We start from the raw sequence: 16,533 nt of genomic DNA, 5'->3' as shown, positions 1-16,533 counted from the left end.
ATGTCATTACACCTGCTTACATTTTTATCAGCAGTGTATAGGACTTCTCAGTTTCCTTTAAGGTTGGGATTATCCATTTTTCATCTGTTAATCTGGTGATTAATCAATGTCTATGCTCACTGTGCCATGTAGATAGAGGCATGGCACAGTGAGCATAGATATGTTGTTCTGGCATGATACGTTGTTCTTCATGTGCTGTGGAAACCATGTTCTGTGATCTCATTCCTTTTATAAGTGTTGGCTGAGACTCAGTGTCCTCGGTTTCCGTGCTTGCACTGACCTCCGTGGGAAACCGGTTACCCCTGCTGAATGGTTGGGACAGCCTGGAACATTGTGGCTGTCACGCTACACACCGCATGGGGCAACGTGTCCAGTCTGAAAAAGTAGACTCTCATTCTTATCATGTCAGACTAAATACAGTAAAAAGAAGAAAGACAAGTGGCTGTAAAAAGAAAAAGCAGAAGTGTAACTCTTGCCCCCAGTCTTTTTCTCTGGGGAAAATAAGAAGTTGCCAGCCCAGGTGCTGAGCAGAGTTTTGGTTGAAAGAAAAATCAAGTGGTCGATGGGTGTACTTTACCATTATTTAGAAGGAACAAGCTGATTATCATCATTTCATTCAGTGAAGCTTGGTTTTCCTGATCCTTGACGACATTACATGTGTCTTCATCATCCTAGACTGCTGGTGTCAGTTAGGAACTCTGGGAAGAGGGTGGGAGGAGTTTTGGAGCTCCTTCAGGACACACTGCAAGAACATTGAGCTGTTGGTTTGGGGAAAATAAATGATTGCAGGCGACACCTGCTCTCATGTTTCTTATGAAGATTGTCTGCCCTCTTGCTGGACTAGCCAATTCGGTGGCTTGGCCAAGCAGAAGGGCCCTACCTTTCAATAGCTCCGAGGACTCAGCTCCTAAACATCTGGTCAAACTAGAAATTCAGATGTAGTACATGAATGTGAATAATGAAGATGTACCTGGAGAAATACAGAACCTCTGTACAAAGGTGAGGCTCAGGAGGGAAGAAATCCATCTACTGCTTCCACCTCTGCCATTGCTACTGCTCTAGCACCCCCACCCCTGCCTCCCTCCTCCTCCTCCTCTTCCTTTTGCCTTCTCTCCTTTGTCTCTTCCTCCTTTATCCTGGGTCTGTAACAGGAGAATTGCCTGGGAGCCCTCTACTTCGTCCTTTCTGTGTATTCTTTAGACTGGGGAGAGGACTGGTCACCTGGATCATGGTGGAAAATGTGTTCCTACTCACAAAGGCGAGCAGGGCATTCCTGCTCGCTACAGGAGAGTGTGTCTAGGTATAAAAGGAATGGTCCCTCTCATTTCCTTCTTCCCTGGCCCTAAACTGCCTTCTGCTCTCTGAATGACAAACAAATCAGAGGTTTTCAGAATAGGTCAAAGGAATAGGCGAGTCTTCCAGAGGGAAGTGGACCTCTCTGATGGGTCAGCCCCGGCAGGCCAGGCGTGCTTCCCTCCTCCCTGCTCCTGCCCCACCCGCTGTGCTTGGGATGCCCTCACTGCTCCCAGGTCTGCATTCCACTGGGTCTGGTGAGCAGGTGATAGCGAGCAGGGGATGAGGGCAGAAGGGGACAAAGGCAGTGAGGAGAGTGGCACCCTGTTTCTAGGCAACTTCCAAACGTCCTGATGTCAGAATTGCACTGTTGGGAGATTGTTGGATTTGTTCTCAGCTGACATTTGGGTACATCCTGGTTTTGTTTGCAAGCATCTGGCTATCGGCATAACTCCTGACTCCACCAGCCTGATAAGGAGGACATATATCTTATGATGGAGTTTATTTTAAGTACTTTAAAAAATATTTGGTAGGTGGAAGGAACAAGCAGAACAATATAAAAATGCCATTTTCATATAATTTCCATCTTTAAGTGGAAAAGTTTACCCATGACTTTATGCAAATGAGCATAAAGTTCCAAAGAAACCTTCAGATGGAATGAATTATTCTGCTTTTTCTTGAGCCCAGGAAGCTGCTGGGGACAGCGTGACACCTGCTGGAAATAGGACTAAATGTGTTTGAGACAACAGGAAGTAGTGACCAGCAGAGCTTGCCCTGACCTGGTTACAAATCTGGTTATAAAAGAAAGCAGCTGGAAAGAAATTTGCATGTCCAATAGGTTTCACTATTAAAGTTTACACAACGTGGAGTAGTCAGCCAAGCTGGCTGGCTCCCCAGATCACATGATTATGTAGAAACATGAAACTTAGCTATGTGTTCGAGCAAGTTTTACTTCTCCCTGGTACAAGGGTGTTTGCCAGCAGTCTGAACTCTCAGAAATCAGACTCGAGTGACTGGGGCCCTTGAGATCAAAGGTTTATCATGCTACTCCCTAGGAGGGCCAGGGACTGCTGACGTTACCACTGGACGGTTACTTGTGGCTCTTATCATCACCAAAAAGAATGGACAAGCTTAATAAAATAACTGTCCCTGCCAGTCAAAAGTTGAGGTAAGATTCTCCCCAATCAATACTTTTTTTTTCTTCTTCTCCTTCTTCTTCTGCTTTTTCCCAATGCTCTTACTGCCTCGCAGAAAAACTGAAATCCTAGAATACTTTCTAGTTCTAAGGCAGTGGGTGGCAACTGCTATAGGGAAGTGGGCAGGATTTTTTAAGAAGAGTGTAGGAATAAGTGGGTTTTTTCTAGCTGGCTGTTGCCAATAATAAAAGTGTAAAGCTCTGGAGAGAAAATTTAAAAAAAAAATGTCAAAAGTTTAGATTCTACAAAAGATCAGCTTTTAGAGTCTGAATACAGCAAGCTTTTGCTAAGGAAAAGTCTACTTTGGTCCTCAACAATTTCATTGTAGATTGCTATGCAATGTTAAGGGTTATTGTAATCATTTTATTAATTTACTTTGTGGGTATATATCACAAGTGTTTTGGGGAGATTGGGTCTGGTTTTCTCATGTCCTTATGTCAGTGTAACAATTATCTATTAAATTCCACTTAGAACAAATAAATCAGAAATGACCCAGGGGCAAGAATCAAGAAACTTCTTTGATCTATGGAAAAGATAACTTCCCAAATTTTGAGTTTGAAACTCTTCTTTTTGTCTCATTGTAAGGGCACCATGGTTTTTGGAGACTGGAACTTTTAAAATGTTCAATGACTGTTTTATATTCCAACTACCATTTGAACTTCAATTTTTCACAGTTGTGACTTGTGTAGAAAGTAAGTTATTACAAATATCAAGGAACTAAAACTTTTGAGACCAAATTTAAGAGAAATTAGACTGGCATTGGCAAAAGGACAGCCCTTCACAGTTAGAATATGGGCTGTATGCCTGATAGGTGCGTGGTAAATGCAGTTGAAGGTGAACTTGATGTGAAATCTGTAGGCGGTATCGCTAAGTCAGCCATTTTGAGGGCATGTTGTTGGGTGTCTGTGGCTGATCTGCAGGGACAGGGGACAAGAAGGCACTCTGTCAAGCCCTTGATCTCAAGTTTCTACACCCTCATGGGAGGGGGGCAAGGAAAACAATGGAAGTAGTAATATAAGAAAAGAATTAGAGTAGCTGGAGAAGGTTTCAGGGAGAAGGTGCTTGCTTCAAGAGCTAGGCTTTGAAAATATCTTCTATTTGGTTGGTTGCCTTTTTGTTTTGTTGGTGGTTTCTTTTGCTCAGCAGAAACTTTTTAGTTAGGTATACAGATCATGTAGCACAGACTTGTACACTTGAGACCTACATAATCTCATTAACCAATGTCACCCCAATAAATTTAATTTTAGAAAGAAGAGCTAGGCTCTGAGAGGTAGGTAAGATAACCATAGAAGGAAAGCATTATGTCCTGGGAGGGAGGAAATACAGAAGCTGACACGTGGAGCTGGACTTCAGAAGGGTCCATGGTGAGATAGTGAGAGTTTTCTGCCCAGCACAGACAACGGAGTAGAGCGTGCAGGACCCGAAGTTCCCGATAAGGTTAGATGCATGGGGTGGGGCCAGATTACAAAGGACAGGGAGGACAAGGTTGGAGAATGGGTTACACTGTTAGAGTGTCACGCCAGCAAACTTATAGGAAGCTGGCAGGATGGACTGGAGTGGGAGGGAAACTGGAGGCAGGGAGACTCAGTAGATGGGGGCAGTTAAGTAACCCAAGCATATAGTGTTGCAGGCCTGGATCTGGGGCACAGCAGTGAAGAGGGAAAGGGAAGAAGAGGTAGGGAAGACATGCCAAAGAAACTAACAAGGAATGGATATTAGGGCTTCTCTCCAATGAGCAGGAGGGTTTTTATAGGTCATTCTTAGAGATATTCCACAACCTGGAGCTATACTAAGTCTTAGAACCTCTTTCAGGAAATACAAATGGGAATTTAAAGAAAAGCAATAGAACCTAAATCACTAGATGGTCCCTCCCTCTGGGACAAAATCCAGCTTGATCATAGAGTGGTCATAGTTAATATACACCCATAGATTATGGGGTAGAAAAACAAAATTATATTGTGGATAATCATACACTACACTCATCAGCTTAGGCAGAAATAACTTTTTTTTTCCACTTGGTTACTCAGTTGTCTTTACAGAATTGGCCCATTTTGGTAAAATGTGCACTGTCAACGTGGAACATTTGAAAGAAATGAAATTGTAAGCACAATGGACTTAAAGCACCATCTTACCTCTTTTTCTGTAATTACATGGGAGAGTGAGAAATAGGTAAATGAAATACTTGATCCCTGTGGTTTAAATCCTCTGTCCCAACTGGCTAACATCAATTCAAAAGGTTGTCTAACTGTGCAATTATTTGGCACCAGATGACAATATAAGTGGAGAGTTGTGTATATACACTCTTAGGATTATCAAAGTTTATATGAGATTTTGCTTAAATTCTTAGTCACAAACATAGAAAGATAGTGAGTATCTATCAAGGGTGGCTAAAAGGGATGACCCTGACCTAGGGGATATATTCCAAGGGCTGAAAAAAAAACAAAAAACTGGAGCAGAAGAAGTGACCAGGAATGAAGGAAAAACAGAATCAGCCAAGGAAAGGAGGGAAGACAGGATTGGAAAGAAACAAGGGATCCTCAGAATGAAGGAGAAAGAGAAGGTTCCTCGATGAACACCATTGGGGATCAGTATCACCCTGAGACTGTGCTATGGAAGAACTAAGGACGGTGAGGTGGCTAAGTTATGTTGGACCACAGAAATGTGTGAGCACAGATTCGCCCCTTTTCTCTCCCATTGGGGCACTACAGAAAGTAGGTTTCTCTGTTAGTAGTAATTCATAAACCCTCAGGATCTTCTAGTTTATTATTAGCCATAATTTTCCCTGGATTTTATGAGATAATTATATCATCAGAAACCCAGCTAAGACCTGGGTTCTCAATTCTCCCACAGTAAACATTCCTATGGTCATAAAAAGTTTACACTTCTAGGTAAACATTCGAAATTTACAATCCTGATTACATTGACTATGTTCTTTTCAAGTTAGTGAAACTAGTTTAAAAGGAAATTTTATATTTTTGTACTTTTAATATCCTCCCGGAGACTCATCATCTGTGCTGTTGTATTGTTCTTGGAAGCACCTGAAAACACATGTTCACTTATTTTTACAAATGCAAAGGGTCTTTGACGTGAGTCTGGTTAAGCCAAGTTTCCACAGTCCTTATCTTATTGGTTAAAGAGTACAGTAGTTTTCAGTCAGACTGACACATATTAACTTTAGGTACATTTATTTAATCTCCCTGGTCCCAGTTTCTTTTCTGCAGCTGATAAGACAGAGATAATAACAGTATCGATCTCATATGGCTGCTGAAAGGATTAAATAAATTATTTTGTGAAGCAGTGACACATAGTGAATCTGGCACATTGTAATATTGGATTTTAAAATGGTAGTTTTAAAATGATATTTAATTAATACCAATATTATTATTCTTGTTAATTCCATAGGATGCAATTGATTTTCTGAACATAAACATGGGACTTTACATTGATCATTGATAAATGTCATGTTAGTTTCAGTTCTTCTTTCTGGCTAGTTTGGTTATTTTACCTGTTGATTCTGACATTTGTGGCATTAAGCTTTGCATGGACTGTAGATGTGAGAAACACCCCTCCTCCGCCTTAATCTAAGAGGCTAATGCAACTGTTGAGCATGACAGAGCCCTGTCATGGGTGTCTGGGTTTAATGCTAGGACTCTCCCTTGGAGATCTGATTTAACAAATTCTGGGATATGACTTCTCTTCTCAGGTCTTGGAATTCTCAATTGGAGTTTCTAGTTACTTGACAGACCAATTTCCGGAAAAAACAAATTCACCTTCTTTTCACCATTCTGGCACTAGCGCCCTCTCTGGTCCTCCTTGTTTCTGTCAATAGTTTCATCATCAACCCAAAGTCATCCTTCTCTCTGCACCTCCATCACCTACCACACCCTATAATCTTTCCTTTGTGATGCCTCCATATATGCCCTTATCTTCCTTTTCTACCACAGCATCCTGAATAGAATTTCATCTCCCCTGTGCCCCACATCTACAAAACAAGGAGTTTGGGCCAGATAATTCCCAAAGTCCCTCTCAACTCTGTGATCCTTTAAGCATGGAGACCATGCTTAACATATGTTACATTTCCTAGCACTGTTATTTTATCCCATGACTCTCAGGAACTTTTCCTGAATGAATTATCCACGTATTTGAGACAAGCTGTTTTCAAACTCTTTTCTTAATCTGTTGAAACTGCCCACCTCTGAACACTGGGGCCAGAGGATTCTAGAGAGCATCCAGGTAAGAGTATCTAGAAGGTAACTGATGTATTTAGAAGGACAATGCAATTGGAGCCCAAAAGGGCTGAACTCCAATTGCCAGTTACTAACCATGGGCCCTGAGGAAGTCACTCAACTTCTCTAAGCCTCAGTTTCCTCAAATGTCAAATAAAACTAGAGATGCCCTCTTCACAGGCTTGTTGTAAAGACCAAATAAAATAACATGGACTGAAATACACTGAGAATATTTGTTCAGGGGCTCACGGTGGATAGAGCAAGTCTTGAGCACACACGTGTCTGGGGGCATCACTCCTCTCCTTCATCACTGGCTTGGGTTAAAGGCCAGTGCTGATGTGGGAAGGCAAAAAGGAGGCACCACTTCTGATGATAGAGATCCGATAGGCTTCCATTCTCCTCACACTGCATTGTGTCATCTGAGAATCCTCTTAGCTGGGCCATCGTGTGTCATACAGATGGATGGACTATTCAGACAAAGCCTCTTTGTCCTTATGGAAAAGCCACACAGGAGCCACATTATTAGAAATTTACTATGTGTGTGTGTATCTCAGAATCATCAGTTAAGAAAACTCATGGCACTCTTTCTCACCGTGGCTGTGCCAGGAAAATCTATACCAGAGTCCACATATCCAAGGCACGCCCTCTCCCAAATCCAATGATCACCTGTGTGCCATGTCTGAACAAGTCCTTCCTCTATGCAACCGATCTCCAAATGGGCTATGATGCAATTAATTAGGTTTCCAAGAACTGAACCGCATTACATTCCATCCCTGCCTCCCACATCACTGGGTTAGAGGAGACAAGGCTGGTACCAAATGCTTCAGACACACATTTACAGACAATCTCTTGCTTCTTTCCCCACACCCCACCAGATGACTAACCTCTTCTGTAGAATTTACTAGTTTAGTTCATTTTCAAAGAGGATCTAACTATTGCCCTTATGCAATGACATCAAAGAATCTAGGCTTATTAAAGAATACAGTTTAGAAGAAAAAAAAAGAGAAAGTAAATGACAGCTTGTTATAGGGAAATTGAAACAATGGATGGTTTTCTTTGGCTTTTTAATAAACTCTAGACATAGCTGCATCATTGAGATGAGTGGTTCTCCACCAGGGTCAATTTTGCCCTCTAGGGACATTTGATCGCCACAACTGGGGAGGGAGGTGCTATAGGCACCTAGTGGTAGATGCCAGGGGCGCTTCTAGACATCCTTCATTGTACAGAGCAGTCCTCATCGCAAAGGATTATCTGGCCCAAAATGTCAATAGTGCTACTGCTGAAAATCTCTGATTCAGACCAAGAAGCACATATCCATTTGCATATTTTTATAGCGACAGTATGTACTTAAAGTTTAGAACATAATATATGTAACTTTGCAATGGATGCAGCCTCTGCTCACTGGACTGATTTTCCTTGGTCAGGGATGGTTTGACTGAAGGGTTGCCAAGGGAAAGGGCTAGAAGTACTTGGGCCTATATTTTAATGATTTGTTTTTTCAAAAAAAAAAAAATACTTTGTTTCTAACAAAACTGGATTCCACGAACTATATGCACCATTGAGGTACATGTTGTTCTCTCCTGGGTAGAGAAATGGGAGCAGGAAATAATTTCTAGACATAAGATCCTCCTGGAATAGTCTCTGCTTCTACCTCTGTAAGTAGACTTGGTTTCTTTCAGTGGAAACCCTCAGAGCTGGGATAGAAAGTAACGACATAGCTATTAAAAAGCCTAAGGGCTCACAGATCTGACCCAATGGCCAAATTCTGGACAGAGGTGGACATCCTGTTCTTGTCCTGGAGCAGCTTGCATTGCCCTGAGGTCCATGGGTGGAACACTTCCTGATAAAGACAAATCAAGGCATGGAGGGGAGATGACAGGTATTTGTTTGCCTATCCTTTAATGCAGTGGTTCTCAACCTTCCTAATGCCTCAACCCTTTAATACAGTTCCTCATGTTGTGGTGACCCCCAATTTCATTGTTACAAATTGAACATAATTAAAGCATAGTGATTAATCACAAAAATAATATGTAATTATATAGGTGTTTTCCGATGGTCTTAGGCGACCCCTGTGAAAGGGTCGTTCGACCCCCAAAGGGGTCGCGACCCACAGGTTGAGAACCGCTGCTTTAATGTCTTCTCCATCACATATGAAGATTCTGCAGCTGTGTCTGCGAGGAATGACTTTGGAAACTATCATCTGGGATAGTTTCAGCTGCAGCATTCACCCTCTGGGTCTCCCTGGGACCAATGATCTATATTTTGTGAAAATCATGGATGGGTTCTGAGGGTGCAGCTTAAAACACACACACATGCTTATTTCAGTTCTATTATAAAGCAATCCTCTATCTCCCCCTATGCCATTCCCCATGACTTCTTAAGTTGGTATTGATCTTATCCAGATGTCAGAAAAACAGTTTTCCTGATTCTCTTGTGCTATCAGGAATGTGAGGGATGCAGGCTGGCACGGGGCTGCTGTCTGATGTAATGTCAGATACTCCAGGCTCCTGGTTAATCCCAGATTCTGCCTCCAAGCTAAAAGGACTTCAGTACTCTTGTCAACTGTAGAAATAGCCTTGCCACTGACAGCTGAGGGCTGTCTGCTCCCAAAGAGCTCCTCCCACAGGCCCCTGCTCTCCTGGTCTGGCCCACCTTCTCCTACCTGTCCCCACCCTACCTCCCTTCCAAAAGGACATCTGTGGGCAGCTACACCTACAGGCTTATTTTTAACTCCAATGTTTTTTATAACCCTTTCTGGTCTAGGTCCCCAAATAAGCCACTTTCCTTCAGCCCAGCATGGCTGTTGCAGTGCTAATTTCAAAAGTAAGGCAAGGAAGCCAGCTTCAGGGACATGTACCTCCCTGGTGAGTCATGCTTCTCCATTAGCCACTTTCCTGAGAAAGGAACTAATAACCCCAGGGGCATTCCTGCCTCCCCCAGGCTAGCTGGGGCCCCAGACCTACTCCATCCAGACAGCATCCCTTCCCACATGCAGCAGGGGCCTGTGAGCTCCCTGGTAGTGTGCCCAGGCACTCACACAGGGCCCATGTTCCAAGAACCCCATTCTGGGGTTAATGCCATGCTGCCACAGTCTTGAAACTCTGAATAATACTCAACAAGGGGCCCTGCATTTTCATAGTACACTGGCCCCAGAAATTATGTAGCCAGTGCTGGCCACGGGTTCCACGAGCCATGAGGCTGAGCCTGCTCCCCCCACAATGCGTAGGGACATGGACATCAATGGGGAAGCCCCTACTCAGATCATAGAGGTTTACCTGCCCAGGACTGAGAGGCCATCTCTTCTGCCCCTTTATTTCTCAGGTAAGAAAGCCAAGGCCCAGAGAGGTGAAGTTACCTGTTCAAGCTCGCACCAGCAGAGCCTGTTCTAGAACTACACCTCAATGTATGCCAGCTGGGAAGATGAGTAGGCCACACCCTGCATTTTTTCCCCTGTTTCATTTACTGGCCAATTAAACATTCTAACTTAGTCTGTATTCTAAAATCTTACTAGACATTTTTTTAAATTAAAAGGCAACCAGTTTACTAGTCAGGATCCCCAGTGAAGCCCTACCCAATCATGCTGTCAGTATTTCAGGCTTTTACATGTTTCCAGGTCCAAACTTGAATCCCACGCTTACTCAGATGTGTTTGATGTACAGTTTTAAAGAATTCTCCCACTGGCCAGGTGCTAAATTTAGGTCTCTTCCAGGTGTCTTATTGTGTTGAGACTAGCACCTCTGCGGTTGCCTTCTCTTTTTACCCCTTCTTTCTCTCTTTTTAAAAGTTTTTTAAGTGAATTTCTTAGGGTGACATTGGTTCATAAAACCATATAGGTTGCAAAGTGTACAACTCAAGGAAACATCATCTACACACTGCATTGTGTGCCCCCTGCCTCAAGCCAAGTCTCTTTCTGTTCCCATTCTCCCCCCTCCCCTTTGCCCACCTCCGCCTAGCCCCTCAACCTTCTTTCCCTCTGGCTAACACCACATCTTTGCCTGTGTATATGTGCTATATATATATATGGGTGTTTTTTTTCTTAATCCTTTCACCTCTTTCATCTAGCCTCCCAACCCCTCTCTCCTCTGACAGCTGTCTGATCGGCAATTCACGGCTTCATTCATTCATCCCTCATTCTTTCCTTTCTTCAGTGAAGAGACATTTATTGAGCATGTACTGTACAGCGAGCACTGATCTGGTCACTGCCTTTGAGGAATGCAAAGTCCACTGGGAAGAAAGACATTTAATCAAGTAATTCCAATAAAGAATTGTTGGGCGAGGCAGTCTCCCACATGCAGTATTTCAAAGACCCACTCAACCACATAAGAATGGCCCTTGGGCCTGGAATACTTCCTTACCAAGAGATAAGGAGTTCTTGCAGGCTGTGCCAAGCTTATCACCTTGTTTGAGAATATCTTTCCCTGTTTCATGCTCAAGGAGTGCTCCTGTTCCTTTGTTCTGCTTAGGCAAGTATGGCAATGGCCCTCAGGCACACCACTGCCTTTCAGGAGAGAGGATTACCTGCAGGCCAAATGGCTGCAGGGAGCTGGGGTTAGCCACAAGGGACCATTGCACACCACTGATGTTGATTTTGCTCTATCTCTTCTCCATGTGAGTAAAGCATTGCTCTATCTGAATAAATAAATGAATAAAATAAAGAATGCTCCCACGATAATGAACACGAATGTAATCTGAAAATGAGTTATAAGGAGCAGAGTTAGTCCTACCTGTGGACTGAGTGTACAGGATCAATGTGGTGTAATTTAAGAAGTGCTCAGAGGGGTGTATTTGCTGTTCTGGAAAGAATATGAGCTTTGGAATCAGGCAGACCTAGGTTTGGGTACTTGCTCTGTACCTACGAGCTCATGGCCTTTGAAAAGATCTTTTTTAGCCTCATCTTTACCAGCTGGAAAATGGGAATGATAATATATACCATAATGGGGGTGTTGCAATAGTAACTATGTTGACTAGAAAGAGAGCTCAGTGAATGTCCCCCTAAAATCCTCCTAGCCTGGGCTTTCCTGATGCCCCAAATTGTGTCATTAGCATGGCATCCAGTTGGTTAAGGCAGTGTCTCTGATTCTTGGATCAGAATTAGACAGCATGAAGTATAACAGGCTCAGGCATTAGTGTTATCTGTCACTAACACCCAGGCAGGAATCAATGATCTGAGCCAGCTCAGACTGAGGTGGCTCAACCAACAGTTGTTAGCTGAAAGAATGGAACATTGTTCAAGAAAGTGGTGATAAGGAGAAACTAAGATGGCGGCATAGATAAACACCAGGAAATAGTCGCCTCCCACAACAATTGAAAATTAGCCCAAAGGACGGAGCAAACATCGTCCAAAACAACAGGAAGGCTGGCTGAGTGTAATTTCTACAACTAGAAGAAAAGAAAAGCACGCTGAGAGCCAGAGGAGCTGCGGAGGCTGAGTGCAGAGGTACGGCGGCGGCGGTGGCGGCGGCGGCGGCGGCGGCGGCGGCGGCGGCGGCGGCGGCTCGCGCGCGTGGAAAGGGGGTGGCACCTGAGGACGCGGCTGTCTTTTTGAATCACAAGCTCCTGACTGCTCTGATCTCCGGTTCTGGGAAGTCTCTGGGGACTTAGGACTCATACGGGGAGAGGCGGCTCTCTCAGGCGGCAGCGGGCGAACTTGAGGGCCGCTTTCCCTCAGAGGTGCTTGCAGCCGTTACCAGGACACTGAGACGCGCGACTCCGGGCGCGGAGAATCAGCCATTGCTTCTTTCTACGCCCTTTGACTCCCTGAGACCACGCCCCACCCGGGCTGCGGCAGAGGCTTTTGCATGTGAATGCCCCAGAACTTTGCAACCTGATAATTACCTAACTGCAGCCGGGCCAGCCAGACCCGGAACTTCCAAGAGAAGGCCCAAGGCCCCGCAGCGGCTTGCATTGCTTCACAGCTGAGCCTCTTCGTAGTTCCTGCTGTGTGGCCTCAGGCAGGGACTGAATTAGCACCTCCTTAGATCCAGGAGCCACTGTATCCAGTGGTCAGAGGGGGACCATCCAGATTGCAACTCCTCAGATCCATAAGGGACACACTCAGGGAGCAGACTCAGTGAGCACCAAAGCCCCACTGAAGCAAGTCTTGCCCCAGAAGGGTGTCTTCAGCACAGAAGTTCTCCCACTTCAGACACAGCTGATTCTCACAGCCAATTGGCCTGGAGGTCAATTCCTCCCAGTGATCCTACAACAACCAAGACACCAAGAGTGCACCAAGAGTGTCCACCTCAGGTAACTGGGGAGGCTGAGCCACTGGGCCCTACAGGACACCTGGCGCGCAGGGCCACTCTATCAACACAGGGAAGCAGCCAAAATGCGGAGACAGAGAAACAGGTCACAATTGTCAGAAATGGAGGAGGCCAGACGACTGGATATAGAGTTCAAGGCCACGTTTATAAGGTTTGTCAAGAATTTTATGGAAACCGCCGATAAATTTAATGAATCCCTCAAGGAGTATGGTGAGACCATGGAGGTCATGAAAAAGGACCAATTAGAAATTATGCATACACTGACTGAAATAAAGAATACTTTACAGAGATCCAACAGCAGACAAGAGGATCCCAAGAATCAAGTCAAAGATTTGAAATGCAAAGAAACAAAAAATACCCAACCGAAAAAGAAAAAAGAAAAGAGATTCAAAAAATATGAAGATAGTGTAAGGAACCTCTGGGACAACTTCAAGAGTACCAACATCAGAATTATAGGGGTACCAGAAGGAGAGAGAGGGCAAGATATTGAAAACCTTTTTGAAGAAATAATGACAGAAAACTTCCCCCACCTGGTGAAAGAAATGGACTTACAAGTCCAGGAAGCGCAGAGAACCCCAAACAAAAGGAATCCAAAGAGGACCACACCAAGACACATCATAATTAAAATGCCAAGAGCAAAAGATAAAGAGAGAATCTTAAAAGCAGCAAGAGAAAGACAGTCAGTTACCTACAAGGGAGTACCCATCCGACTGTCAGCTGATTTCTCAACAGAAACCATGCAGTCCAGAAGAGAGTGGCAAGAAATATTCAAAGAGATGAATAGCAAGAACCTGCAACCAAGATTACTTTATCCAGCAAAGCTATCATTCAGAATGGAAGGTCAGATAAAGAGCTTCACGGATAAGAAAAAGCTAAAGGAGTTCATCACCACCAAACCAGCATTATATGAAATGCTGAAAGGTATTCTTTAAGAAGAGGAAGAAGAAAAAGGAACTCTTACCATTTGCCACAGCATGGATGGAACTGGAGAGCGGATAAATACCACAAGATCTCACTTATTTGTGGAATATAATGAACAACATAAACTGATGAACAAGGACTGATCCAGAGACGGAGAGGCATTGATTGGACTGTCGGGCCTTGGAGGGAAGGTAGGGGAGGGTGGGGGCAAGGGGGAAAGATCAACCAAAGGACTTATATGCAAGCATATAGGCCTAACCAATGGACACGGACAACGGGGGGGTGAGGGGGTGAGCGGGGAGAGGGGGGGTAGAGGGTACACATATGTAATATCTTAATCAATAAAAAATATTAAAAAAAAAAGATAAAAAAAAAAGAAAAAAAAAAAAAAGAAAGTGGTGATAAGAAAGAAGGAAAGGTCAGAGCAGGAGGCAACAATTCCCTATGTAAAGGAATTCCCAGGGAGGCCATGACTAAGGGTACTTGGACTAGAGCAGTGGTTCTCAACCTTCCTAATGCCACGACCCTTTAATACAGTTCCTCGTGTTGTGGTGACCCCCAACCATAAAATTATTTTCATTGCTACTTCATAACTGTAATTTTGCTACTGTTATGAATCGTCATGTAAATATCTGATATGCAGGATGTATTTTCATTGTTACAAGTTGAACATAATTAAAGCATAGTGATTAATCACAAAAACAATATGTAATTGTATATGTGTTTTCCGACGGTCTTAGGCAACCCCTGTGAAAGGGTCGTTTGACCTCCAAAGGGGTCGCGACCCACAGGTTGAGAACCGCTGGACTAGAGGATCAGAGTTCAAAGTCAGAAGAAATGTCCTCCATGTTCAATTTTTGTTGTTGTTGTTTACTTGACAACTTCACTTTGTTCAAAGTGTAAAACGTTGCAGAAGGAAGAATAATCTTTCAAGCACATAAAGCATGTTAATGTCCATATTTAATACTGAACAGGAACGAAATTGTCATTTTCCTGTAGTGCAAATAAATACTGGAGAATCAAATACAAACATGAGAAATGTACTTCCAAAAAAAAAAAAAAAAAAAAGGAAGATGGAAAATGGAATACTAAGTCATTGGAAAACTGAACCTCTTACCCATATGTGACTATGTTGCCCTTTAAACAGCCTCTTTAGCCTGTTCATGGGCAAAGTTCTCTTTTTACAATGGAAAGACTTTGGATTTCACATCGTTTCCACATTCAAAGATCATTACAGTTGCCAAGTCAATCCCAGATGATTGGGCCTAACATGCCTGATGAATTCTGAAGACAACCTCTTAACAGAATTAAAACAAAAACGATTCATGCAAATACCCCAACAGTTGATGGAAAAAGAACCTGCTTCAAAATTGCTAAAGACTGCTTTATGTGTATGAGGTTTCCTTCCGGGGTGACGAGAGTGTTCTGTGACTAGGTGGTGGCAGTGATTGTACAGCATTGGGAATGACTAAATGCCCCTGAATTGTATACTTTGAAATGGTGAATTTTATATTGTGTGTATTTTACCACAATAAAAAAATTGATATTGAAATTTTCCATATTTCCTTAAAATAGTTTATTTAAGAGACCCATGATCATATTCTTATTTGACCAATTAGATATTGTTTCAAATGTTTAAAAAATGTATTATCAATAAACATTTCTGAATGGTTTTTAGTAATTAAAAGGTTGCTTCTACTTCAATCCCTACACATCATGTTCTCCAATATCCTTTTTGTTGCTGTTAATCCTCACCTGAGGATATTTTTCCATTTATTTTTTAGAGAGAGTAGAAATTAGAGGGAAAGACACAGAGAGAGAAACATCGATGTGAGAGAGACACATCAATTGGTTGCTTTCCGCACACGCCCCGACCAGGGCCCCGGGATGGAGTCTGCAACCAAGGTACATGCCCTTGACTGGAATCGAACCCAGGACCCTTCAGTCCACAAGCCGATGTTCTATCCACTGAGCCGAACTGGCCAAGGCCCCCAATATCCTTTTATGCAGAGCCGAGGGAAATGAGCTTAACTGAGTCAATTTTTTCCAGTACATGGGAAATACCATCCCATACTATTTACTCCCTGAAAATACTTTAGCTGGGCAAATGGATGCCCAGACAAGTGGTGTACCATGTACACACAGCTACGACTCATTTTTCCCCCTTAGGTTAATTTTGAAAAGAACATACTCAAAGTCTTAGAACACATTCATTTTCTAGAATTATGTAGGTTTACTCAGTGTGAAGAGGAAGGAAAGCCCTTTAGGACCCAGTGGCTCCTGCCCATAAAACCAGGGACAGGAAAAGCCAGACAACTTGTGTCACATCAAATGAAATCTTCTAAGAAATTTAAAAGCTAATATAGCATGGTTTCCTTGTCATCTCATTGGTTCAGGGTGATGTGCCCCATGCCTAGCTGCCTCTGATAGGGTAAAGCATTCCAGGATTTTGTTTTTTTTAAGGATTCAGGGATTTAGTATAATCATCCTTACTCATGGTTGCGCCCAGTCAGCCCAGTTTCTGTCTGCTTATAACCCAAATCAGCAGTTTGGACGTGCCAAAGACTACCACAAAATATTTGCAAATCCCAGTAGGGGAAAGAAAAAAAATGGCAGAGTGTCTGGAAAAACTTG

The 16,533-nt window shown here is 43.2% G+C and overlaps 1 protein-coding gene across 1 annotated transcript in view; it reads left to right on the top strand.

The window, feature by feature from the left end:
* Window positions 1–2,253: 2,253 nt before the first annotated feature.
* BLNK (B cell linker) overlaps window positions 2,254–16,533 on the top strand; it is a 73,707-nt gene continuing 59,427 nt past the window's right edge. Inside the window, exon 1 of the mRNA XM_081104369.1 lies at window positions 2,254–2,461. Coding sequence (XP_080960495.1) covers window positions 2,415–2,461 — 47 coding nt within the window. The 5' untranslated portion in view covers window positions 2,254–2,414. The remainder of the gene's footprint in view (window positions 2,462–16,533) is intronic.

Source organism: Myotis nattereri (assembly GCF_964212035.1).
Source record: "Myotis nattereri genome assembly, chromosome: 13".
NCBI lineage: Eukaryota > Metazoa > Chordata > Mammalia > Chiroptera > Vespertilionidae > Myotis > Myotis nattereri.
The sequence above is the reverse complement of the archived record's forward strand: the minus strand, read 5'-3'. Positions and strand labels throughout refer to the sequence as shown.